The sequence below is a fragment of the Betta splendens genome, chromosome 21 (genome assembly GCF_900634795.4).
Source record: "Betta splendens chromosome 21, fBetSpl5.4, whole genome shotgun sequence".
Lineage (NCBI taxonomy): Eukaryota > Metazoa > Chordata > Actinopteri > Anabantiformes > Osphronemidae > Betta > Betta splendens.
In genome coordinates, this window is record NC_040899.1 from 4,145,317 (window position 1) to 4,172,376 (window position 27,060).

General features: G+C 46.2%; 2 protein-coding genes across 8 annotated transcripts in view; one reads left to right on the plus strand and one right to left on the minus strand.

The window, feature by feature from the left end:
• pdia5 (protein disulfide isomerase family A, member 5) overlaps window positions 1-16,377 on the minus strand; it is a 31,525-nt gene extending 15,148 nt beyond the window's left edge. The window contains exons 1-9 of the mRNA XM_029136923.3: window positions 16,213-16,377; window positions 11,217-11,343; window positions 9,436-9,523; window positions 5,678-5,761; window positions 5,504-5,549; window positions 4,929-5,021; window positions 3,943-4,003; window positions 3,353-3,420; window positions 2,298-2,389 (exon numbers count right to left, since the gene is read on the minus strand). Coding sequence (XP_028992756.1) covers window positions 2,298-2,389; window positions 3,353-3,420; window positions 3,943-4,003; window positions 4,929-5,021; window positions 5,504-5,549; window positions 5,678-5,761; window positions 9,436-9,523; window positions 11,217-11,343; window positions 16,213-16,278 — 725 coding nt within the window. The 5' untranslated portion in view covers window positions 16,279-16,377. The remainder of the gene's footprint in view (window positions 1-2,297; window positions 2,390-3,352; window positions 3,421-3,942; window positions 4,004-4,928; window positions 5,022-5,503; window positions 5,550-5,677; window positions 5,762-9,435; window positions 9,524-11,216; window positions 11,344-16,212) is intronic.
• sema5ba (sema domain, seven thrombospondin repeats (type 1 and type 1-like), transmembrane domain (TM) and short cytoplasmic domain, (semaphorin) 5Ba) overlaps window positions 16,375-27,060 on the plus strand; it is a 94,674-nt gene continuing 83,988 nt past the window's right edge. The window contains exon 1 of one of the 7 annotated variants that reach the window (XM_029136917.3): window positions 16,375-16,466. The gene's annotated coding sequence lies outside the window, so the exon portion shown is untranslated. Of the gene's footprint in view, window positions 16,467-16,510; window positions 17,560-27,060 lie in introns of those variants that run through there. The other 6 variants (XM_055505220.1, XM_055505221.1, XM_029136918.3 and 3 more) reach the window with 6 other exon arrangements.

Below are 27,060 nucleotides of genomic sequence, written 5' to 3' on the forward strand. Positions count from 1 at the left end.
GTCCCTGAACTGTGGACGACAAACACATAATTGTTACTGGCACATCAAACCTTCTGTGGTAAAACACGCTTTAAGTGGTCTTATTGTATTTCCAGCTGGTTTTGGAGCCATGAGGAGGGAAACATGAAAACAGTGCTGATGTATTTAATGATTTATTGTTTCGTATTCATTGTTTTGTACAATGTAAGCGCTTTTCTAGTGTTTTGGCCATGAAGTTGACTCACTGCTGGATTCTTTTGCTATTGAAACCTGCCTTCCTCTGCGAGATCCATCTTTCAGGCAGCGGGGGGGTCAACAATTAAAATTCAAATCCCAAAAAGACGAATGTGTGAAGTGAAGTCATTAACAAAACTTGTCACATAAAATGTGTTTGCTGTCATTTTACAAAACAATGATTTGGATCCAAACACACAAAACAAGACAGATTCTAAACTTTCTAAATTAAATTAATATCAGTAATCCAGGTCACGAGATAACGACATAAAACCAGAATCCCAAACACAACATGACCCAAAAACACAACCCTGGTTCAGACATCTGACTAACACAACAACCCAACTCTCTTCAATGAGAGACGACTAAAGGCTCTGAATGAAAGTCCAATGATGACTGATACTTTTCCCTCTGTCTTGTATTTTTATGTCTAGCTTAGGAGCACACATACTGTATAAATTGACAGTAGCCTGTTGTAATGCATTTGAAATGAGCTAGAATCCCATCCTCCGCTTTACAGAATGAGAAGATTCAAACCTTAAGCAGATTTGCTTTCTAAGGAATGAGTTTATCTACTCTATTCACTGTGACTAAATGAAGGCAGGGAAGTGGATGTTGTAGCTCAGCCCAAAGGATCAGTGTCAGGAGTAACTGGGTCTGGGAAGTGTGATTCTGCACACACGGGGTGGTGGCGGCCGCAGATACGGCTCCTCAGATACCGAGTGGACACGGCGAGAGATTATACACACTTTCACACAAACACACACCAGAGCCGGAGCTTAAAACTTGCATTTTAAGTGAACTGACTTCAGCGGCACAAAGTGGCTGCTTGGAATTCAATCAGTGAGATTTATGACCAGGTCTATATTTGCTTGTTTTATCTCTGCTGCTTTAAAGTACACGGACACCTTGTAAAAACCCAAGTTGGGAAAAGGAAATGGGTCATAAAAGTCATGTGTGATTCTCCACAAGGACAAATCCTTGTGGTGTCTTAACACTTTCACTGTTTTAATTTCTAGAAAGTTGAGAGCCGCTGCTCTATTGGCCAGTAGCCTCTTTTAATATGCAGGACTGAAAAGGTAGAGGACCTTGGACGCTCGGCCTCACCAGGTGCAGCGGCGAGATAACTCCAGCTGTGTTGATGCTGATTTAGCCTGTAGTGATTAGCTGCCGTTTATCAGAGAGGGGCTCATTACTGAAGCCAATGGGCTTGAATGGTCGTTAGCCAGTCCTGCGCTGACACTAATGTGCTCCAGGCTAACAGACTGGCTCCAGCTCAGCTACACGAGTGTGTGTGTGTGTGTGTGTGTGTGCGTGTCCAAATCCGCACAGTACACACACAAAAAAAAATGGAGTGCACACGTACAGGAAGAGGGCAAGCGCGTGCACGCGCTGGCTAACCACAGAGGCACTCAATCAGTCCTAGTCTAATTAAAAGGCCAGACTGGAATGAGAGAGTATTTAATGTGGAAATGCAGATGATAAAACTGGTGCAGGAAGAATGAGAAGCAGACAACGGAGCGTGAGCTACGAGCACCAGCAGGCGGTTAGCAGCACTGTAAATACGAGGCTCTGGCTGGGGGGTCTGCATTAACAAACACCATCAGTCACACTCTCAGCTCTCACTCTAATGAGAATGTGGCTAAAAGCGTCGAGGCCGGTGCATGCGAGTCGGTGTTTAGAATAAACAGTAAATATAACAATCACACTACATACAGAAAAGATGTCTGTAAAAACCAAAGACTGCATTAATGTTACCTTGAAGATGAAAAAACTTTTGTATAGGTGGTCTCACATGATATTTGCTAATATTATATAATAACTTTCCAGCTGTGCGGCCTAAAGTTCACAACACTTTTTTTTCAAAAGGAACAGCAGAGGATTTTAGAGCCTGTCAGGAACCTTGTCCTGTACGAAGCCAGAAGCGGGTTGTGTAACTGGAGGACCGCTGTTGCAGGTGTAGCACTGGCAGCATAATGTCTGCTGGCCCGCGCTCCCCGTTTGAAGTGTGTGCGCCAAGATGTTCTGAACTCTGGGAAGGAGGACCGAGCCCACAGTGAGACGGATGAGAGGACGCCACTCACTCGAAGTAGCAGAAGGTCGGGTAGCCTTTGACGGCGTACTCCTGCTTGAGGCCGTCAAACTCCGCCGGGTGCACATTCATCCCTGCCAGGACCTTAACAACAAAATAAAAAGAGGAACACAGACAGGGGTTGTCAGGGAGGTGAAGAGAAGACAGAGAGACGACATCAGACATCAAACCGGGCTAGTCATCATCAAAGGGCTTCAAATGAAAATAAGATGGATTACTTCAGGAATGAAAAGAGACTGTGCTGTGAAAGAACACAGACAGAATGAATATTGATGAGTGGGCTGTAATCAAACACCCACTCTGATCAACTCTTCATTGGCGTTTTAATTTAAATCACAGACAGAACATGACAAATGCGCCTCAAAGAAACAGACAAACACCTGATTTCAGATGTGATTAACGTCAGCAGCCGCTGGGTTCACTGGCTGTGGAACGGCTGTTAGCAGCTTTAGAGACGGGACAGTAGGAGCATGCTCATATAAAGAAACGGCCTCACACAATAAAATGGACTCAATATGACCTGTTAACTGAGTTTTCCTTCATTTGGGGCACGGTGTGAAGCAGAAACAACATGCTGCTCGGCGGCGAAGTAAACACGGAGACGGACCAAAGTAAAGTGACACAAAATCTATAGAGGCTGTAAAGCTCAGTGATGAGGTCTGCAGCCCTGAATTCTGGCTGCAGGTGGCAACTTACAAAACACCGATACAGTCCGAGTTACAGACCTGTTCAAGGCTATTACTCTGAGAATCACTGAAAGCAAGCTGCCTGGCGTGACTGGCAAGCTTTAAAGAAACAACTATAATGTGCTGATGCGAACCAGGGGGGGGTCTGCCTTTACAGGCCCCCTGGGTTATTATCCTCCCGAATTTGAATTGTGCTGCAGAGATTGCTGAGCTACGAGATGTGGAGGAAATAAAACCATTTAGGCCCAACTTACAGTACTGTACTCCACCCACCACCTCACACAGATCTAATGTGCAGGCATCATGGAGGGACGGGTGACGTAGTAGAACAAATGGCAGCATGTGCATTCGCCACACTCACGTATTTGCCCTTGGTCTCCGTGGCCGCTTGCTGAAAGACGGGCTGCATTCGCTTGCACACGCCGCACCCTGCAAGCGAAACACAAAAGGGAACAGCACGAGTCATTACAGAGGATTCAATGGGAAGCGCCGCTCTGACAGCGTCGATACAACTGTCAAAAGATTTCCCGTCATCCGCTCGGGGAATTGTTTTTTTTTGGTCCAAAGCAGTTTGCGCTGTGGTATCAGATGCGAGAGACGACGCGATACAGTGAACGAGACGACTATAATAACTAAACACATTCACTTTCTGTAGGAGACGAGACGTGTTGAAACATCCTCCATTCTGGAAGTGAAATCACACCTGTCATCAACCAATAAACATCTTAAATGATAATAAGAAAATGCTGTTTTCAAGTTTTTATATTTTTGTGGGTACAGTCAAATGTACCAAGGTGTGATGACGCTGGTATTAGCAAATAATCCACACAAACTGCATTCACAGCTGCCGTCAGCCTCTCGTAGCGCATCATCTTCTGAACGTCCTGTGTTCAGTATTTCTCATCTCCGTTACTGTGAGTGACTGACCAGTGTAACGACGAACAGACTTACAGGGAGCGTAGAACATCATGAGGATCGGCCTCTCCTCTTTCTTCAGTAGCTTCCTGAAGTCCTTCAAAACAAGAGACATGATGATGAAGCTTTATTATAGATTTATAGTATTTACACTGACTGATCATTTTTATTGTGTTTAAAATCGGTGTCAAAGATGGTTAGTGCATGGGTAGAAGCATTTCTCCAATAATAAGGCCTTATTCACTATTATTATTAATGGATGCTTGGACTAAACGGCAATCTGTTGCAAATATTACTGTACCCAGCATGGGGAGAGAAAAGTGCAACTCTGTGGGTAGAGCACCTACTGTAGCACTGCTTATCAGCTGGCTAACAGCATTCCTCCGCTGGCATGCTGTAGGGCAGTTTTCTCAGTTTAGCACAGTAAACTTAAAAATAATGAAGCTCACTATCGTTATTGCTTGTTCAGCAGTTTAGTAGACTGAGGTTATTAGAGAGTCATCAAATCAGTAACTAAAAAGGAAAAAACGCCTCCTTTGGACAGCAGGTAGATCAGCTCTCGTACCGGTTTGTCTCCCTCGTCATCACCTCCATGAGCTCAGCTACTCCCTGAAACCTATACTCAGCATAATCCTTTGTTGAAATATTCAACAGGGCTGCGGGCGTTAGATGATGGGCAGGCAAAAAGTGACAGGACTGATGTCCATTAAATGAGCGCGCGGTCAAAACGCAGAACACATCGATAAATATCTTAGGATTCCAGGCCGCGTGCTGGGGATGTTTTAAATTGAGCTCTCTGACACGTCTGGATGAAAACCGTCAGGACACATTTCCTCAGGCGTAAAGACAAGACTTCATGAACAACAGCGAGCGTCACGACTGTGAAACTTTGAGTTGCAGAGTTGGAAATGTTGCAGCTTTGGAAGGTACAGGAAGAGGACATGAACTTGTAAATGCTGCCTCTCCACACTAACATTAATCAACCATTTATAGAAAATGAAAGCTTGTTGGGCGCTCCTTACTTTTTCGGTCTCTAGGTGGACGACATCTTTTGCTTCGGGGTTCTCCTCCCACAGCGGCGGTCCTGACGGGTCTTTCAAGAACGCTACCATGGACTAAATAAATGCAGCACAAAGACAACAGTCATAGTGATGAATGTTTAAGGATTTAACAAAGGCAGCATCCACCTTGTGCAACAACACCGGCACAAAACCGTCCTTTGAACACTCGGTGCTGATTTTATGCAAACGTTGCGGATTCGGTGCTAAATTTAGCGCAGGCGGCGCTGGAGCCGGGGCCAGATGGAGGCTCACACAGACCAACGCTTCCAAGAGGTGTCAGAGTTAGTCCAGTTCCTCTAAGTGTGCGCGAGTGGCTCAGGAAAACCCGGTTTGTAGCAGGAAGAACGTCGTATTCGTGACATCTTTATTAAAGGCAGCATAATTTACAGTGCATCAATGTGAATGTACGCTAATATGAAATGTGTTGCATCTGGTGATAAACCTACGAGGTATTATGTTATGTATCTATCATTGGTGTTTTGAGACGCAGCAATCAGCTGATTGACATTACGGAGCATGTACGGCTGAGCGCTCACCTTGGAGGTAGCCGGCCTGTTGTACTCTGTGTGAAACGTCCCGTCTCTGCAAGACACAGCAGGAGTAAACGTGAATGACGCGCTCCATAGGCTGCGACGGTGGCGGTGCCTCCCAGAACACGCTCAGGTGTGAACGCGAGCGCCTGACAGGCGGCCGGGCTTCTGCTCACTCACTTGTAATGCAGCAGCTCCGCTCCTCCGTGTTTGGCGCTCGGGTCCACCTTCAGCTTCTTACAGAGCTTACGGCCTTCGGAATCCCTGAGAACGGAACACATTCATATATCAGAGAGACGTTTCTCTGTCTGTTTGGTAACAGACTTGACTGACTCGCTGAATCCACATCATCTGTATCCTAATAAATTCTGTTCAGGGAAAAGTTTAAACCACAATGTTGCTCTAATGAAGCGTCAGCGGCCAGACAGAAGACAACTGCATTAACATTTCAATCCACATATATTCAACCTGGTGCAATGGGGATGTAATGCTAATCGCTAACCTATAGCGTAGAGCACATCAGGAGGCAGAAACTGTTACACAATGGCTTATTTTTGTAATTGAAAAAGGATCTAGTAGGAAAGGAAATAAATGTGGTATCCAGCCACCTACACATATTTCACACAATGAGGCACTATGAGCCACATGGAGGACTCTTCTGCTGAAACAAAGAGCATGAAAAGTGTGCATTGTTTTACAGAGAGACTCTGGCCTGAAGCTTAGAAAGTAAAATATATGATTCCATTACAGGCGCAGACTGAGGCCAGTGTTCGCTGTGCACACAGGTAGTACTGCAGGTAACGCTCCCAGCTCCACGCCGTGATTTGCTGACTCATGAAAGCAGATGGCTCAGCCCAGGGCACAGCAGGAGCAGATGTGACCTTGAGGTGACGCGCAGTCGACCGTTTCGGAACCAGTCGGCTGTTTCCAACTCCCTGAAACTCTGCCACAAGTGACAAACACTCTGAGGACGACAATCGCTGAACGGGAAACGCTGCAGAGGAGCCTCTTTCCCCAAAATGTCAGCTTTTTTTTAACGTAAATTGATTTTGCACGCTCATTAGCAGACAGAAAACCACATTATGGAATCACACCAGTGATTTTCTTTTTCACAGTGATCGGATCTGAGTTGTGCAGTTGTGGGAAGAGACAAATGGAGGAATGTGAATACGTCATAACAACAACAGGTTCATAGCCTCCGTCTCATTGTCTGAGTCCGTTTTACTGAAAGTGTGACCAAATTAGTCAACGTGTGAATTTCTGAGAAACCACCAATCAAATTGCATCACAGGACAAAGCCCCCAGAAGTTGCACTGACTCACTAACCAATGAATGGCAGTTTATCAGTGGACAACTGTTTTATATTCTCTGGGGCCACGTCAGTGGATGCGTCAGCGCCGAGGGAGCGGGAGACAAGAACTCCAGTGGTGGATTGTTAGGAACGACACTATGCTCAGAACAGTGAGTGAACTGAAGGTGAAGACTGCAGAGAGTAAAAGGTTGGCGCTGACTAAAGTGGCCCATTCTAATTACGCTTCCAACGAGAGACTTGACTTTGTACATCTTCACCTACGCTACACGCTGCGAGCGCCGCATTTAAACAGAAAATAAACGTAGCTCCCGCTGCCGGGCGATGTATTAAATGGACACTCACTGTCTGCAGACGGTAGTAAATGTTACTGATGATCCCTTATACACGCAGTCCAACCGTTACCAGCAGAACTCGGCTCCTCTGTCTGTAGCGTGCAATAGCAGCTTCATCCCATTGACAAAGTGAAACAGGTCTGGAACAATTCAAACTGGCCCCAGACCACAAGGATTATTAAAACAAGATGTCTGTTGTTTCATCTATTTGGGCAAAGATCCAGATTACTAATCATAACTGCAAAGAAAGAAAGATTTTTTATTTTTTTACAAGTTAATATTTATTTAACACTGATTGATCGATTGATTGCTGACTACTTTATTACATGCCCTACTGACCACAGCCACATCCAGCAGGTGCGTGAGTGAGGTGCAGCTTTAAGGTTCAACAATCACTGTAAAAGCTGCATCAGCCCAAATCAGCAGGGATCCTTTAGTAAAGGATTAAGAATTGTATCATCATGCAAAGCGGGTGAGGCCCTGCGTGCCATTTAATTATAGCTTTTCCAAATAATCCGTGCTGGGACCGATACAGTCGTTCTGCCCGTCTCATTTTATTGCTACCTTCTATGTCTGTTGCGAGCGTTCAGAGGTATCGTCGCCGGACAGAACAGAACCGCTCTTCCTGAATGAGCTCATCCGTCCCTCTGGTGGATCCCAGTTGGCCCCCGCTCAGGTCTCTGTCATCTGTTCAAAGTGTGTCATTCTGGCCTCGGCGGCCCTCGTCCTTGGCAGGGCTGGCCGTTCTCACGCTGCGATGCTCGCTCTCCCCTCTCTCTCCCTCTGTCCACCGTGAGCTCTCAGCTGGACCCTGGAGCTGGCGCCGGTCCAAGCGAGAGGGGAAGAAATATGCCAAATAGCACAATGTTTCTCAACAGAGGCTGGCAGCGGTCCCGCGTGTCCTGCGGTGAGGAACCCAGTTCGCACTGGCTCTGCTCTCCTGGCAGGGATCTGGCCCAGTATAAATCTGCAAAGCGTTAGCACCCTCTCTGTGTGCCGGGTTGTTGATGATGTCATGTAGCAAAGTCAAACATGAAAAGTGAACAAAGACATGCACCAGCGAGTCTTTGAAGGGAAACATGGACACCAAGACGTCTGACAGCTGAGGCGGGTTTCTCCTCCTCTCTGTTCACCTGTTCTTCGAACCCGGTTAAGCTTGAGAGAAAGTGCGAGCGCTGTGATGAACGCTGGGTGTCAGAGGGGAGCTGCTGCCTCCCCCCAGTTTTCCTGTTCTATAATATATTCTTTTCTCTCTGGTGAGAAAGGGCCTCTTATGCGGTTGATGGGATGACAGGTAAAAAAAAGAAAAAAAGGAAACTTCACAGATAGAAGTGAACACCAGGCCGAGCAGAAGAACAGGCCGGTGTCAGACCACTGGGGAGCGAAGCTGGCTGTGCTCGGAGAAAACAACTCCTGCCATGATCTTGGGAGTAGCCTGCATGTGCTGAACGCGTAGGATGAAGATAGATGTGCTCCACAAAGACAGAACAGATGTAGTGATTTATTAACAATAACACCCTCCATACATTGGCTTCAGTCAGTTGGTTGTAATTGATGATGGCACAGTGCAGTGGTTAGCGCTCTCACCTCAACACGGAGGTCGTGGGTATGAACGTGCCAGCTGGATCCCATCTCCCTTCATGGGCCCTGCGTGCTCTCACTGCATCTTTCTGTCTAGCACTCCATCTTTGCATGTATGAACTCTGGATAATGCCTGGAGAATCCCATCGGAATGACTGTTTGACTGAAAGCAATGACTGAAAGCAGGGCTCTAGTTCCCCGAGCTCCGGCTACATTAGCAAAATCATTCTGAATTTCTTTTATTTAAAGAGGAAATGTCAGCGTACGACCACAGGAGGAATAAAGACAGAGGAGGAACAGCATGAAGCAGTTTGCTTTGGCTTCAGAGCTGCAGGACACACACACAGTCACGCGCGCGCACGAACCCACACACTTTAGCATATAGTGCACACAAAGAAACACAGGGAGGACTGAAATGCTATAAAGACATAATACATTAGACCCAAAGCTTCAATAGCTCCAGTAAATGAGTGGCCTCCTGTCAAATTGTGGCTGTACAATAGAACCAGCAGAATTGGGCCATTTACACCCCAGTGGAAAAGCCATAAATTGTGCAGATGGATGGCAGCAGAGACATTCATGGGAGTAAATAGCTCTGACTTTATAACTGTTGTCAAATGTCCCTTGAACAAAAGACACTGTAAAGTTCAAGGCCATACTGTAAGTGTAATGGAGAGAAAAAGTCACAGTGGGAGTGTCTTTTTAGAACTTACCCACAGTTGACCCAGGCAATCGTCCCCTGGCCTTTCACTGTCTGGGCCACGTCGGACAAGAGTTTCAGGTGAGAGTCCCCTGAAGTAGCTGCAGACAGAGAACAAGCCACGGTCAGCCTTGTTACCGAAACCATTCAATAGCTCGGAACAACCCGAAGAGACACAGAGGACACTGTCACGTCAGAACACAGAGGAGGGGAATTGAGTTACAGTGGAGCTCAGCGTCTTACTAAAGGCCAGGAGATAAAGAAAGGGAGCGCTGAGTTTGGGCTGGAGAGATGATGGAAGAGGCTTGTCTCATGCCTTTCACTGGATGGGCTCAGCGAGGCGGCTTAAGTTACATCAGCTTTCAACATCTCACAATAGTGGGACTAGGCAAGAGATGGGAGGATTATAGGGTGACACAAAGACTGGTGAGGAAGATCAACGGCGCTGTAAACGACGTCTTCCACCAGACTCTGAGCCAACGGCGAGAGTTCACGACCGGCGGAGACTTACACAACGTACAATGAGAGAGGGGAGAGGGCCGAGCAGTTAGGACACGGGAGATACCGGCGCGTAATAAACTGTACCAGCCGCAACGCAGCACGCAATAACAACAGATTTTGATTAGATATGGTGAGTACTGTAGATTCCTTCAAGTAAAATAAACATGCGTAATATTCTAGTCGCTGACTCAAACAATGAATCATTTTTATAGTCTCCTGAAACCAAATGTGTTTTCTTCACTGCATAAAGAGAACAATGCTTCTCAACACTCCGGGCCAGAGCTATATTTAGATTTAGGGGCACTGCCAAGACTCCCCCGGGTCCTGCCTTGCACCAGGTCGGTAACAAAAACATCTAGCGATGCAGCATCAGTTTATTAGTTCGTACAGGGAGGGATGCGAGGAGGTTTTCTAATAAGCGTGTCATTAATGTTTAATAGGCACTAACCACTGGGCTGTGACTGACCTCAGAGGTTCAGAGGCTGGTGGTGAGCAATGAATGGGACGCATCTATTTTTACCTAAAACGTGGCCAGAAGCGGTCAGTCAATTGGTTGAACATTAACCCAGAATAATCAAACAAATAGAACAGTGTCAGTGGGGCTTTGAGAGTCCCCTGCTGGAAACGGAGGGGTAGGAGGGTCGCTGAATGGGAAAATTAGTAACATCAAGCAGATCCCTCCTCAGGCCTGCTGAGCGCATTCATGGACTTCTCAGAAATATGCAAATGGAGGAGGAATGGGAAACTACAGCGGTGCATCAGGGGTTTCCTAAAAACGGAGGCTTATAAGCCGGTTTGCATGCAGGGAGCGTTTGCATTACCATCTAGTTCATTAAGACAGTTCACTGCCATCACGCAATTAGAACAAGATGCAGATAAACATTAATTTAAAATATATTATTACACACTGTGGGAACATGTTTCTCAATTAGCGATAACAGAATTGTGTAAAATGCCACTGCAGTACTCTTATTACAGCAGGAAGTCATTTGGTGTTTTAATACTGAACAATACTGTTTATTTTATAAGTAAAGACGTCTACAGGTTTGTTACATTTGATTTAGAACTAGAGCTGCACAGCCAACTCTGCAGTGACAAGCTTTTTGAGGGGTAGAAACAATGTGTGCACTGTCCATGAGCCATTGTCATGATTGTTTGGCTGCCGTCTGTCTCTCGCCAGAAACGATGAAGGCTCCACTAGAAATCCTGTTGCTACATGAGACATACAGCACTTGGCAGCTTCAACTAGAGCCCTGTTCCTCCTCTAATGTCCACAGCTACTTTTCCACCTACCTGTCTTCGTGTAGAGCACCAGAACGTTGGTTCTTGTCCTGAGCAGCTTCTTAAAGTCCTTGTGGTCGCTGACCTTCTCTATGAGAGGAGACACCTTCGCTGCCTCGAGGACCGGCAGCAGCCAAACCTGGTGGAACACATGCACGGTACTTTGTCATCATTTGATGGGATTTGATCCTTTAACTTCTCAGACACTGGTGGCTGTGCTTGTTGTGTCAATGCTGAAAAACAAAGCCCATGCTAAAAAAAACAGGCAGCTGAGGAAAAACTGTGCATTGTCAAACCATATGACATTACTTCCATGCATGCTAATCAGCCTGTGCCATCACCATTGATTAAAAAGCCCTTCCTTTATGCCTACGGAGAAGTAAATTAGACGCCAGAGCCGTCTGCTAAGTCAGCGCGTCCTGTCTGATGAGTGATATCACCTGGAATGAACACAAACACCTGTCAGGCTAATTTTTCTCATTTTAATTCCTAACTGGATTCTCATCTAAAGTGAATCTGATGAGAATCCAGAAAGAGTTGACACACACATCATTGTATGCACATCACTGAATCCTAACATACATATTTATTTTTTTAAACCGAGGGGCATTTTGCTCTTCACAGACCTGGCTGGAGCCAGGCCGGAGGTCCCAGGAGTCAGGTTCCAGACCAGCTCTGCTACCTGCCCCACTCCCTACTAGACGACCCCATCTGCATACAGTAGGTGGACCGTTCAGGGAAAACAAGGTGAAGGCCAAGATTAGAAAGGAGGGCGAGAGACTGCAGCTGTCTCACAATGTGATACAACCTCCAAAGGAGGACTGCAGTGATGCAAATTGAACTGGATTCTTATTTAATAACCTCCAACTTTCAGTAAATGGCAAAGAAAATGTAGTTCTCTAATGAAACTGGAGTTAAATGATCGCGCTGACATCTCTGTGGCTTTGGTTGCTTGCAGAATCCATAATATCTGCAGGAAATCCAACATGTAAGTCTCTGTGAAGGAGCAAGGTAAAACTTCAGAGCCACACAGGCTCTCCAGCTGCTGCTTTATACTCCAGGGACAGATGTTTGATGAAGCCTTTCTATAATTCAAGTTTTGCGGCCAACAAAGTGAATGTAGAATGTCAGTCCTGATATTTATCCTCACTTTGAATAAATCATTTAAATCAAGGGATTTGTTTGTTTTATAACACCTACTTGTAAAGGGGAAAGGAAAATACTATTTTGTTGAGACAGAAGTGGGAAGTTAAGCTTTTTTAGCAGAGAGATGCACAAGGGGACAAATGCAATGACGAATGATAAACCACAGAGCACATTTCAAGATTTATCAGATCGCAGCAATCTTAATCAAAATACTAGTTATCACTCAGTTGTTCACATCATTTCATCAAACCACATCTCTTCAGGCAACAAAGGCTTCTTAACATTGAACATCAGTAATATGAGTTTTTCTACATTTTACAATGTGCTACAGGTATTCAAACTTTATTCAGTTTAACAAATCTATTTGTTCAAACGCTCACGTTCAAGGCTTTTTATAGGTCACAGCTGTGGTCCCTCGCTGTATTTTGTGCCACCTTAAGCTCTTGTAATTCATGAATCCAGCACAATGGATCAAATCGGGAGCGAACGGCGCACAACTGATGCCGTACGAGAGAAAATGAGCATGACGGTAATGAGGGCCTGTGAATGGGGAGTAATAACGGCGAGAATGAAACAAAAGGAGGCCATTGTGCCTCCGAATGGAAGAATACAAATGGTAATGCTGTGATACACCTGATATTCACATATATTATTTCTGACATGGAGAACGCCTTTGTCTTACTGACCTCTGTGCCTGTTGCTCATCACGGCAGAGAAACCCTATCAATGGCTACCAATCACTGCCGTGTGCATCACCACGGCTCTACCAGCCTTCTTCACTCTGCATTCGTACCTTCCAAACACTGTTTCTCCCCCATTATCGCCAACTCTTCAGCAGGGTGACAGCCGCGAGTAGATCAATGGAGATGAGAGACAAGGAGAGCAGCATTGTTTTGGTGTAAAAAAACAAACTAATTTTTCACAGTCCCACAGATCTCAGGCTCTGTCAGGAAGACGAGATACAGGAAAATGGAACAATACAAAGAGGAACGAGTGAAATTCTGAATCATTGGTTTCAAAGCAATTAGATTCTTTCAGTTGCATATAAACACAACAACAATTATTAACCTCATGCATAAACACACAATAATAACTCAGCCAATACCAGGGTCCTATTGTACGCGTCAGGTGCACGACATTACAGCGTCGATCAGAAATGACCCCGACACATTCACAGCGTTGCAGCTGCGCTCACGAGCCGGCATCTGCAGAAGTGCCACAGAGGCTGCAGGCGCTGCTAACTGCTGGTCACAACAAGACGAGTGTTTAAATGCTAACTGGCAGAACACCGGGTGTGAGCCCTCAGCTACTCGGCTGTACCCCACATTATTTCATCAATCAAACGACAACAACCCTGGATGTGCTAAATTTGATGCCGTGTGATGTGATTTATTCATCAACCTTTCTTACCTGCCACAGAGGTGCGTTCTGCCATGTCCATGAAAAAGGAAATAATAAAATAAACAAGCGCTTACTAAGCAGCAGGTGCTCCGGCCCCCACCTGTGAGCCCACACCCTCCATCTGCTAAGAAAAATCTGCTCCAGTTCTAGGGGCAGCACTGAATCAGCATAAATCACACCAGGGTTTGTCAAGCACTTGCCTTAACTTCCCTCTGACTAATGAGCTGCTCGAGTGTGTGTTTGTGCGTGGAGCTGCTGATTGTAGGAGAAAGCTACGTGGCATCCAACACACACACACACACACACACACACACACACACACACACACACACACACACACACACACACACACACACACACACACACACACACACACACACACACACACACACACACACACACACACACACACACACACACACACACAGCTTTAGATTCTAATCAATTAGCAGCTATGCAAACTATCACGCTCCAGCCATTAGCTCTGGAAGTCAGGGAAATGCTTTGACCTCAGAGCATCAAGTCTGGCAGTGTGGTTTATTGTGTCCTAGTTGTTGTGAGCTGTTGTCTAGTTGTTGTGCAGAGGTTCACCAAACAAGCCCCCTATCAGGAGACTAATCAATTTGTCTGTGCTGCTCCTGTGAGATAAGATGAGCTATCAGACCTAAATAATTAATGCTTTCCAGAACTTGAAGATGCAGTTTGACTTCTCAAACTAAACAATAACATTTAAAATTTAATTGTTTTTAAACTCCCATGTAGAAGAAAAGCAATGACTGAGATCTGTTGAGCACCAAATACTTATTAAATGTGTTTCTTGGGGGACAAATCGATGAAGACCGCCTGCCTTGGCTCCTAACCCAGTTTATTCTAACATCTGCAAACAAAGTGCCACTGAAAACAGGTAGTCACACATATTGATTATTCTGTGCTTAAAAAAGCCCAAAACGACTGACAGGGGGACAACATTCGACTTTAACAGTAATGAACAAGTGAACCAAAGAGTTCATTGTGTGCGTTTCTGTGAGAGAGCGTGTGGATGGAATTGCTGTGACAGGCAGGCCTCCACCACCCAGACAGCTGCCCTCAACAAAGCGCCGCCGCAGAGGTTTATCCCCTCCCTGGTGAAATCACCTCAGCAGGCCTCGAAGCGCACACACTGGGGGAGGCTGATAACAACAGAATGAGTCACATCATTAGAACAGTTTTTATGCGTCATAATCAGGGGAGCAGCTCATCATTGTTTTCCTTCAGCATTAATCTGTGTATTGTTTATTTGATGCATAAAATGTGACTAATTCAACATTTGATGGTTTGCCTGAGCAAAGTGCTATAATGAGAAAATTAATAGAATTATTAGAAAAAGAAAAGTAGAGGTTTGAACTAGAACTTGGTGACTTTGTGTAGATTTTAAATGATAATTAATCACATGTAAAACTTGTGTCTCCCACTTGATGAAGCTGCACTTCCTGTTTTATTTGACTTGACAAATGAGCCGTGTTAAACCGAGAACTAACAGGAACACCGTCCACGTACGACACACACACACACGCCCAACCACCACCCTTATTTGCAAAGGTAACAGGACACAGAGGAGGCAAAGGTCCGTGTCAGTGCTGCTTTCAACATCTGAATGAATGTTTGCGAGCGTTAACTGTTTCACTCTAAACAGTCGTCAGTCATTTATTTCTGTACAATATGAAAATGAACTAAACCACTAAGCAGAAATTAACTAAGTTCACAACTAGATTTGACTCATAATAGACAAAATGCACTGCTTTGCATGACAACAAATTGACCAAATGAGTACAGATCACAATGAAAGGACTTTCATATAAAATTCACTTGAATGTGAACTTGAGACAACGCACTGTGCAGGAAGACGTCACTTCAGTTGGTTCTAACAGTAATGGTCTTATTTTTGCTGCCTAACCGCTTGAACCGAGTCACATGGCATTTAACGACACTGACCCCGTTCTGAAGACGAAAATCTGGTCTAGGCAGAAACGCAGTGGAGAGTTCACACCCACGAAAAAGTTCACTTTCAATTCCCTTCACCAGTTGCACTGACTTTGTGTGTCTCCGTGCCCCGCCGCGGTCCTAACTGCAACCTCAGCGGCGTGCACTTGAACGCAACACCACTATAAACGCACCAGCTCTGCGGGATTCCCACTACACGAGCTGGTCCCGCTGTGTTTACGGCTCCCGCCGGACGTTCACTAGTCCCTTCAACGCGGCCACTGCGTCCACCCACTCTGCTGCTAGCTAGCTGTGGGTGAAGCCGAGCACCAAGTTCAGTCAAGGGCTGTCAACTTTACCTCCTGCACGGACAGGCTAGGAGACGCGCCGAGCAGCGGGCACCCGCTCGCTCCCAGCGCCTTCCTCCACGAACACACGCACGAATGTCACGCACAACCGCTGCACTTTACACGACGCCCGGGAAAATGCTCTACGGACTCACCAGCAGCACCAGCGTGAACATTTTCGCCTCTCTCATCCGACTCCCGTAGCGGTTCCAAGAAGCCATGATGCCGTTGCCACGTCTGGATACGCAGGCGCAATAGGTTTTCCACTGATTCCTGGGCACTGCGCAAGGAACCTTGGGAAATGTGGTTTGGAGGGAAAAGCGTACGAGAGGTGTCGCGCTTCCCGCCCCTCGTCTAACTAAACAGCGACACGGCGCCTAATACCTGCGTAATTACGGTGCAACTAAGGGTGAGTACGAGGCTGCATTGATTTTATTTTTATCAGCATAATGTGGACATGTTGTAAAACAATTACGAGATTAATTAGGAGAATAATTATTAAAGCTTGCGATTAAATGGCTCCTAATTAGCTCCGTTAGCTCTAATAGCTGTGAAATATTCTCTAGCATATATAAATGCATTTATGGTACACGAAAATAAACTTTTATATTCATCAAATGTTTAAATTTCACCAGTAATAATTGTACTATCGTCCTTTGAGGCGACCTAAAAGGATAAATACACAGATGTGTTCCCACATTAGACAAACAATTGATGCCACCTGTTCAGCCTGCGTTCCGCTACTGCTAGTAGGCTTGTTTACGTGTCACCGCTGCAAAATTAATAGATTTTATTTCGCAGTTGTTTTCTTTCTTGTCTCAAAAAACACAGATCATGGAATTGGGCACAAAAAATTAAAAAAAAGCGAAAGTAATTTCATGGAAGCAGTTTATCGGTTTAAACGCAAAGCGGTGAACTAGACTAGAGTGACGTTGGTGCCGTTGCTCGTGGCCCGTAGGTTCATAGTGGACTCGAAGTTTGGCACTTTGGACAAAAACAGCGGAGCCGACGCTCCAACACCCAGCGGACTTGCTTTGCCGGGTTGCCCCGCAGGTGCCGTGGAGTCCCGGGCAACGACACGCAGCAGAAGCCGTTCCCAGAAGCCGTTCTCTCCAGGGTGCGTGCCGTGATTCACCGTCACGCGCCGTCCGCTGAGGCTGCGGGGCTGCAGCTCGCCTCCACTTCTCCGGGGGTGTCCGTGCTCACTTCCTTCCTTCCTAGCGGTCGCGTCCTTGCCTCCTCTCCCCCTCCCGCTCCTCTCCCCCTCCCGCTCCTCTCCTCCCACCGTCTCCCCTCCAGCCGGTGGTATCGTCCGACGCTGGAGGAGCGACACGGCGCATTTATCGGCGGCAGGTCTCGCGGAGAGGAGCGCGCGCAGAGGCGGAGGCACCACAGTAGAGCCCGTCTCTATTCCGTCTCTACTGCTCAGAGTGCGAGACGTATTCGCTCCTCGTATTTACCCGACACTGTCATCAACTTGGGGAATACACACATCTTCGAAGGTAAAGGGAAAATCACTTTTTCCTCCGCTTTCAATTAATTACCGACATTCACGCAGTGATTGGTTCATAACGACTTTTGCGGCGTGCGTGCACCAGTTTTCAGCTTATGTGGCGCTTTAGATTTGTCTTCAGGGGCGAAATGAAGACAGTTGATTTGAAGCCTAAAGGCAGAACCACCACAATAGCCTCGTTTAACCAGAGGGTAAGACGCATACAGTGGGTGAAATAAAAATAAGACTCCGGGCGTCTCTTGGCCGCGTTTGCTGCCCGCGACCGAGTTGGAGCGTTGGGTCTTTTCCTTTTTAACGTGAATCACTTTTCCTCGCTTTTGTCCACTTTGGTGGCTTTGGGCGCGTGTATTGGTGCGCCGACTGAAGCGTGTTGCTCAGAGCAGGTATTAGCAGGTCCTTTATGGCAGCCCAGCTTTACTTTCCACTCACGTTCCATCCCAGGAGCAGAGGAGCGTTTGTGGGGCCGCCGGAGCTGCCTGCGCCTGGCCGCGTTAGCGCCGTCTCCAACTAACTTTGCGCTGAACGCTGCCCCGTGGTCCCGAACCCGACGAGCGTGAACCAATACACATAATCTTCACGGAAATCATGATTGACATAACTGACGTTTTAATTGAGTGCGTGCGTAACCTGTCCGTTTCAGATGCGCTTTCCTCGTGTGCTTTATATATGAACTTGGTTATGTTCCTTTAACAATAGACGGGTGGCGATAATGATCTGGCAGCTGTTGACAAATGCAATGATCTATTGAGCAGATCGGCGTTTACGCGCAAAATGTGCAGCCTTTGCGCACATGTCCAGTGTGTTAGGCTGTTTACCACATGTCTCATTCAACGTGTGCGTAAAAACGCTCAGTATCATCTCTGAGAGTCATTATTAATGAGCCTGCCATTGGAATAAATTGCTTCCTCATATCTCCACGTTACATACAGACACATTTGTTGAATTTTAAATTCTGAATAGGAACAAGTGTTCAGTAGAAGCTCACCAGGCTGGGGGTGCCCGCATAAAACGATAGAGTCCTGTAAAATAGGACAGTTCCCTCTCGCAGTTATTGAGGTGTAGGCTGTTATTCTGCAAAGCATTGTTGGAGCTGGACGCGGGTTGTGTTGCTGCAGCACAACAGAGGGCAGTGTTGAGCAGCACTGCACAGCTGTGATGACACCTCGCCAGGTGAAGCCTGCTGCATCATGCGCTGAACTCTCTGCTGTACTCTGCACAAAACAGCACGTATGCAGAGCTGCGGCCCCGGAGGCGACGCTCAGCTCTCACCCAGCCTTGGGCCAATTAAAACGCAGGTACTGGGACATGGCTTTATTGGATTAATTTGCCTCTGTTTTGGTCGTGGTGATTAAATGTCAAGCACTTTTGAACAAACGTTTATCTGCACACAGTTTAGCGGAAGCAGCTCTCAGAGACATGAAATCCATAGTCGTAACTTTTCAAGGCTTAAAATACTTGACATATTCACTTGAAAGCGCTCTCCGTCAGTAGGCATCACCTCTGGGGTTCTTAGAGGCTTTTACACCACTGTGATCGTTTTCATCTGCACTATTTTATTGAGCCTCGGTTGTTCAGGGTCTTCAGCAGAATTGACGAAGGACGTTTATGTTATCCATTAGCACAAGTGTAACTGAGCAGTGTTCGTTTGAGTTTTAGGAGACTGGTCTGATGATGAAACAAGATTGTGTTGATCTTAATTAGCTTCTTTGAATACATGACCCTTTCTGGAATCATTTCATAACAAATTATTTATCCAATTAGCTGAGTATATATATTTTAGAGCACAATAGCTCTATTTTCCCTCTCAGTAGACTGAACTAATGCAAGCGAGTCCACCACGTAGTGTTGCTTCACTGAGTACTGTTTAATATCTTAATTTTGGCCAAACAGTAGGTGGCACAGCTCTTGTTTTAACTTTTTGTCTCGTGAAAGCCTCTGGGCCCCACGTTTTGATCGATATTCATTTATTCCTATAGGTTTTGTCAGGCACACATGCTTGTCGTACGGATGATTAACGCTTTTGTTATTTGTAGGGCTGTTTTCGTATCCTGGGTCAGCTCTTTCAAATGGAAAACAGGTTTGATTCATCTTTGATGAACTTATGAGGGCTCTTGACAGGTCCTGGTGTGGGGGAACCACACCAGAGGAAAAGAGATGAGAAACAAAGCACAAGTCGGACGGGGCCAGCACTGTCCCGACCTTCCTCCTCTTGTACTTACAGTGTGTTAAAGTGCTTTGTTTTTGATTATGAGTAAGGGCCCGTATCTGTGAGGCATCTGATGTTGACCTGAATAATTTATTTTCATTTAAAACTATTATGTGGAGACGATGGAGCAGATGAGCTGGCAGTTACTTCATCAAATTTTTAATGGTGCCTATTTAATGTGCGCCATGTGGATTATGTCTGTTGTCAGGCATCATTTGAGAGGAGACAAACAGATATCAAAGTTTAATGTCCACAGAACTTGATCTGTCCTCACCTCCACCCAGTAATGACCCAAGAAAGAAAAAGATACCGCGCTCACTGGGATCTGACGTGCGCGTGTTGATTTGTCTGTCTGGAGAGATAACAGACCGATGGAGATAACAAGTATGATTGAATCTGGTCCGAGGGCACCAGTTACCCTTCACATTTCTTCAGCTCTGCAAAACTATAAAATATCTTCGCAGAAAAAAATAACTCTTCCCAGACTGTTTTGTCATTTCAAGTTGCAGCTCTCACCAACCAAAACCAAAGCGGAAAGTAATAACCTTTACAGCAGCTGTTTGACTTTTCATGCAGGTCGACCAAATACTCCAAGACGCGTGTCACTGCTCATATGAATCAGACCTTTGTATATTTATGCTCTCTAACCTCCAGCACTCTCTCTCTTTCTCCCTTTATGTTTTTAAATCGCAGCTTGAGTGTCGCCGCAACAAAGGCACATTTCCACGCTTTAAAAATCCAGGAAGGATGCTCTGAGAACGGCTGTGAGGCAGCAGAGTGGCCAGCTGAGACGAGCTCCGCTGCCTGTTGATCTTGATTTTGTTTCTCTCTGAAAAGCCAGAGCCTGGTATGTGAAAGTGGAGCGGAGAGATCTTAGACTTTAAAAGTGGCCTTCTTGAGCGGGATTCACATGGTAATTAGGTCAGGGCACGCTGAGGAAAAACAAAGCTGTCTGCATGCAGACGGAGGAGAAAACGGCACGTTGGGACGAGAGGCGGATGCTTTCTTAGCGCAGCGCTGTATATTGTGAATGACGCCGCCACGTTGCAGTGTCTGTTATGTAAATGCAGTGCCAGGCTTGAAGTCCACTCGCGGCGGCAGAGCTCACCTCCACATTCGCCGCGGCCTCTCTGCCCAGCAGACACCTGAAGGCGATCACGCGGCCGCGGTGGGACGGCGCCAATGTCGCCTGTTCGCTCCAAAGCCTGATTGAGGTCCTGCTCCGGTGTACACCCCCATTTATTCGAGATGGAATAATTCCAAAGCTTTTTGACGACATGCAAATTCTGACTGAAGCCGGATGTTTTTGTAGGTTAATGGGAGCTCGGTTTGCTGTCGCTACCTTTTTAAGCAATATCTCCGTGAATATGCTACGCTTCCCTTCCCTCTAATAAGACGAGATGCTTTTGACTTTAATTTGGCTTTTGTTTATGACAGAGCGGGATGGAGAACGTGTAAATGTGATAAGCAGACACTGAGGCATCAGTGGAGGCCAGCGGTCTGCGTGGTGCCGTCTGAAGCAGTGGGTGGAAATGAATAATTTCATCATGTCTGTCTGCCCCCCCGCCCCCCTTCTCCCGGGGTCTCATTGTTTCTGAATGCACAGCGCACTCGGTGTGGCCTTCACTCGCAGCGTTTGTCTGTCTGTAACCTGGCCCCTCGGTGCCTCGACACACAACCTTGCCGTCTGTGAAATCTGATAAGGCTGCAGCGTCTCTTCACTCCGTCTGCAACCCGGCTAATTAATGCTCGGTGTCGTCCAACAGGCTCGATTTGTCTCCGGAACATTAACATCATTGTTTGCCCTCCCTTCTTTTGCTGTGTTCCTGTTGTTGCACCTTTGCAAGCAGCAGAGGATAAAGATAAAAGGGGGGCAAAACCGTCTGTCAAACAGCAATTAAGCAGCGTTATTAATGAGCTCTGTCCCAACTGTTGTCAACCTTTTGTTGGGCTCAGGTTTTGATGCTTGTCTCTCTTATGTCATTGTAAGGTGACATTTTTTGGCTTTGGACGGCTGCTATTTTAACATTTATAGAGAATGAATAATTAATGATTAGATGATTTAATAATGAAAGGTTTAATGCAGCATAATAGCACTTTAACCAGCACCTACTGTCTCACTGCTGTCACTTGATTGGTCGTATCTAACTAAAGGTGTCTTCGCTCCAGTGTCAGACCTTTCAGTTTCCCTACACATGATCCATTCTCATTGTTATCCCTCCTGGTGTTAGATGAGGTGTGCGCGAGTGCGTGTGCGCATGCGTGCCTGTCCGAGCAATTTGATTTTCTCCTTTGTATGCATTGGAAGCGGACGTGAAGGCATGTGCCTTTTCTTTCCCGTAGCCTCCTCTGTTCAGCCCCAGCAAGGTCTGAGCAGAGCCAGAATAAAAGAGGCGCAAGAGGAGGAGAAAGTGCTCCCACAGTCGATTTGTCTATTGTGGGGGGAGGAACACTATTCCCATTGATGGTCTGGACGCATGGCTGAAACCCCCAGAACCTTTAGGAAGGGAGCTTATTCAAGGCTTGATGTGACCCGGAGGACTGGGTTGGAAGATGGGTGTTGAGCCCATTGTGGGGACGGTGGGAACATTGTCCCCGCTCCGCTGCTTTAATACCACTCTGAACCAGCGGCTCCGAGAGCTGGATGGGCTCTCGGGTTGTCTGCTTATGCTTTACAAGACACTGGAGAGGTTTCATGTTAGAGGTCTCATGAATTTTCAGTTTTCAGAGAGAAGCCTTCCTGTGGGCTTCCATTAGAGTGAGCGCTGCAGCTCTTAATTAAATTTGCAAAAAGTATACGCTTCATACATAGTTATTATCCATATAGACGTAATATCCTGTACCCTGTGTGTTTGTGTATTGATAACTGGGGGCCTCTTGCTTGAAGTTTACCTGGAAAAAAAGGGATAGTTTTAGTACAAACATGAAATTAAATTCTAAAGGTGCCTCTGAGGAAAATTTGGAATATTTTAACAGAATATAAATGTTTTAATTTTGGTGTTATTTCCAGTCAGTCTCCCAACAATCTACTCCAGCTCTGCCATTAACACTACCTTTACATGTTGTCACAGTGGGAGCTGGAGTCGTACTGAAGCTGTTCTAAGAGGTGGGAGGATCTATTGCTTTGCTCCTGCACACTGTACTGTATATATTCAAGCAGGACCCATCCAAAAGACAACTGTATAAAGTGCACCAGTGAATTCATTAAACCCTTATTTCACCATAAATTTTCAGCATTCCTCTCAGGGTTCTCTTGGTTTCAGGTATTTTACTTTGAAAAGCCCCATTGTGCTCTACTTAAAAAAACTCTCCAAATGGAATAAGGCTCATTTTTACCCTGGCGTACCCTTTAAAACGTCTATATCTCTTGTAAATGGAGCCACAGAGTGAGAGCTAAACTCCTTTCTTGGGTCTGTACTCAGGGAACTAATAGTGTTGCAGTAAGCCTTCCAAACAAGACTAGGATTAGGAGATATTGACAACTTCTGGGGTGTTTATGTGGCTACAGTATATATTCTGTGGCTGACGTGTTAGAAGAGAGACCTTCTTATAGGATTTACCAATTTAACTATTGTATTTGAGATTATTATATTTTTCACTGTAACAGCTGCCATCCTTCGGTTGCTCTTGTCCACGGTTTGGTTCCTAATGCGTTTGCATTTTTTATAAGCTTTGTTTCTTTGATTAACAGCAGCGGCGGGGTTGTGTAAGTCATTAGAGAACACAGCGTATGCATTGCTTCTGGTCACCAATCAGGCCTTTTTGTTTGTTTGCACGTGCGTGCGTGCGTGTCTGTGTGTGTGTGTGTTTATGTTTTAATTTGTACTAATGGCCAGGAAATCAGCAGTTAGTGAAAGCAGGCAGCTCCATTCCCATCGCACATGTAATTGAACAACCACATGTCAAACTGTGTGTTTCAGTATGTGTCTAATGGTTTCGCAACACTAGATATGATGAGAGCAGTTGCTCTTTTGTCAGACGTTGGCAGGAGATGTAATGAAATGGCTAAATTCATCGGAGACTAGAGCACGATTGGTTGTTCCCGTCAGCGTTTGGTCTGTTTCATCCCCACACGTATTCAGAAATGAAGGCTGGATTGTATGACTTGATAAATTTTTGCCATTAATGAAAACCACATCATTTATTTTGTTTGCTGTTACTCATCAGCTGTAGCATAAATTACACTTCATACTGAAAACCAATAGGTCTTTTCTAGAAATATGATGATGATGATGATGATGATGTTTTGCAGCTAATGCTCTCTCCTTACTTGCGTTCTGTGAAACATCATATCTTCTTGATTGTGTCATTTTTCATGTCATTCATACTGCGATTTTAATTCTTTAACATATCATTTAGGGCTTTGAGGTCAATTGTCTTTAGATAATCAGCAGCCAGGGTTTATGTAGCTCACTGCCTGGCTCTGTATAATGGAGACCATATGTTTTTTTTGTGCAGAGGCTATCGGGCTGTTTGACATCTCAGATGCCAAAATATCCAAACAATTGTCCTGGAATCGGTCTGTGTTTGATAGCTTTTCCCATCCCACGAGGGCAGCGATGATCACCTAGCTGTACTCCAGCTCAAGCTGCCAAATGTTGAGGAGAAATAATTCAATTGCATCCTTTGACATTTATGTTCAGCTTTCGCCAGAAATCTCCTGGTCTTAAGCCAACGGACAGGCTGGATTTTCTCTGTGGCTGATTTATGATTCATGTTGTATGTGTGTATGTGTGTATGTGTGTGTGTGTGTGTGTGTGTGTGTGAGCTCTGCGCTTTCTGGTGGAAGGCGAAGCTGCAACTGGAACCTTAACGGAGTTAACTGCGCTGAATACAGAGAACATGTAGATACATTTATTGATTGACCACAATTAAAAGTTAGCTTTGTGTGGGATTTGTGGGGTTTTAGTTGGATAAGGTCTTAAACCTTATGCCTTGAGGTTATTCTTGCTGTGATTTGGCTCTATATAAATAAAGCTGAATTGTAATAAACAATCACAAACTGCAAACGAGACCTTTAAACCCCAGCATACGAAGGTTGGTGAAGTAAAAAAGGCACCGCAACTCATGATGCGCTTAAGTTAGACCTGGTAAACTACCTCCGTAGCTGCTGGGTTGAGTTGTGGTTGACTTGGGTTACCATGGCGATGGACGTGGCTCTCTGCGGGGGCAGGAGGGTCCGTTTCACATCGAGGCACACGGAGAAAAAGAGGAGCGTGACAGTGATTAATACTGGGGCAGACGCAGCGTCGAGGAGCGCGGCGGCCGCCGGCCAGCGCTACGTCGCACCAGCACCAGGAGAACTTTAATCACAATCACGTGAATTATTTAGAATACAAAAATCTATTACTTTTTCGACTTGGTGGATAAAAGCCGGAGTAAATTGAAATGTTGGATTAAGCAGAGAAGGAAATGAGATTCACCTGCGTGTCTTCTAAAATCAATCCTTGTGATTAATTGCAAGTCGTACTTCTGGGCTGAAACATGAAATGCGTCGGAGGCGGCCTTTCCCCGGTGGCGTGGGGGGGTGGGGGTGGGGGTGGGGTCGTTGTCTTAGCCTGTTGAGACACACATGACACTGTGATTTCAGTGCAGCATGTTAACAAGTAAGTGAAGTGATGGAGGACCGGAGGCACAACGTCTGCATGATGGAGATAAGCAGCCAGCCGTGCTTCCTTCTTCCACTGCCCCCACCCCCCCTCCCCCCGTCTGGATGTTTGACCAGCGAGCGTAGGTGATAGAAAGCAGAGCGTGTTTGCTTTGCGGACATCGCTGCTCGCATTATTATTTGGACCGTCCGTATGAGCCCTCGCACGCACACCGTGCACCTTGTTCTCGCCGCACACTGGACGCGACTTCAAAGCGTTTCCACGGTACCTGTTCCTCTTTCATGTCTCCCACCTGGACGTCACGCTCCATTAGAGCTCCTTTAGAGGACCTGGACCCCCGCACGGGTTTCGTGCCCCCCCCCCACGGTTTACGCCACAGCTCCGTCGTAGCGCTGCAGCTCAAAGGCTCCTCTGTTGGTCGGCTATGGAGCGAAGTGTGTGTGAGCGCCATGTAATGCATTTTAAACTTGTCTGCAGGAGGGAGAAAAGCTTCGTGTTCCTTTTCCACTTTCTCTTCAGTGACCGCTGCATCAACATCGCTGCCCAGCGCCTTCAAACACTCTCTGCTCCCTGTGACTTGACCCTCTGGCCCCTGCGTCTCACAGTAAAGGAGCTCAGAGCACACGCGCTATGTGATGTAAGGTTTAGAAAGGACACCAACGAATGAACCCACACACTTTGTTTGTGCTTCCGTCGGTCTACAGGAGTTAACATTACCTTGTCATTTTCCCCACACCTGTGTGGCTCCTTGAACAGACCCCGGCGGAATAGACGCGCCGCGCTGCCTTTATACGTCCGTTTACCAAACGCCAACAGGAAGCGAGGGGAGCGTTTTGGAGCAGAGTGTAAATCAGCTGCTGGATGTTTGATGGCAGAGTAAACGTCTGGCCCCGCTCGCAGCAGATTGCTCTTGCTAGTCTTGGCCGGCAGCCCCATTCATCACCAACCACAGTAGCTGCTTTAGTCGAGCCCTCTTTAAACTGTGCCTGAGGTTTGGGTAGCGGTCGTGGACCGCCTGCGTCTAAAGGACGCCTGTCAGAGCCGATCAGCTGCAGCCTTTTGTCTACACGCGTCTAATGGTGCAGAGAAGCTGCTGTTAATGACGTGTGCCTGTTGTCACCTGCATGTCAGCGCCTGTGTCCTGTAAATGAAGACGTCTTCACGAGACCCGGGTGGAGAAACCCAGTGGGGAGATAGCGAGCGACGACTCGAAGACGCGAAGGGTTCATCGCTAAGCGGAGAATAAGCAGCGTGGAAGCAACTCCGCTTTGTCTCTTCAAAATGAAAAACTGTGACCGATAAGGAGGGACTCGGCAGATGTTTAACAGTTAATTTGACACACGGCGACAATATAAGTTACATTTCTCATATCCGCAGCATCAAACCGCATCCCACAGAAAAATAAGGCAAGCGTCAGAAAATACTGACCACTGAGGCTTTATCATGTGTTTACCAGACGTCCAAAAACCCTCATTGCATGAAGCCAGTGGTGCGATATTTATGTTGAAAACATCATAAACATAAAGTAAAGACACTGGTTCTGTGTCTGCCTGCGTTTGCTGCCCTCCACTGCTCATGCTAATGCGTCCTTGCAGTCATCTCCTCTGATTCATCGTCCAGAGATCTGAGCTGGTTTTGTTTTTTATCTCCTGTCTACGATAAATCCAATTTACTT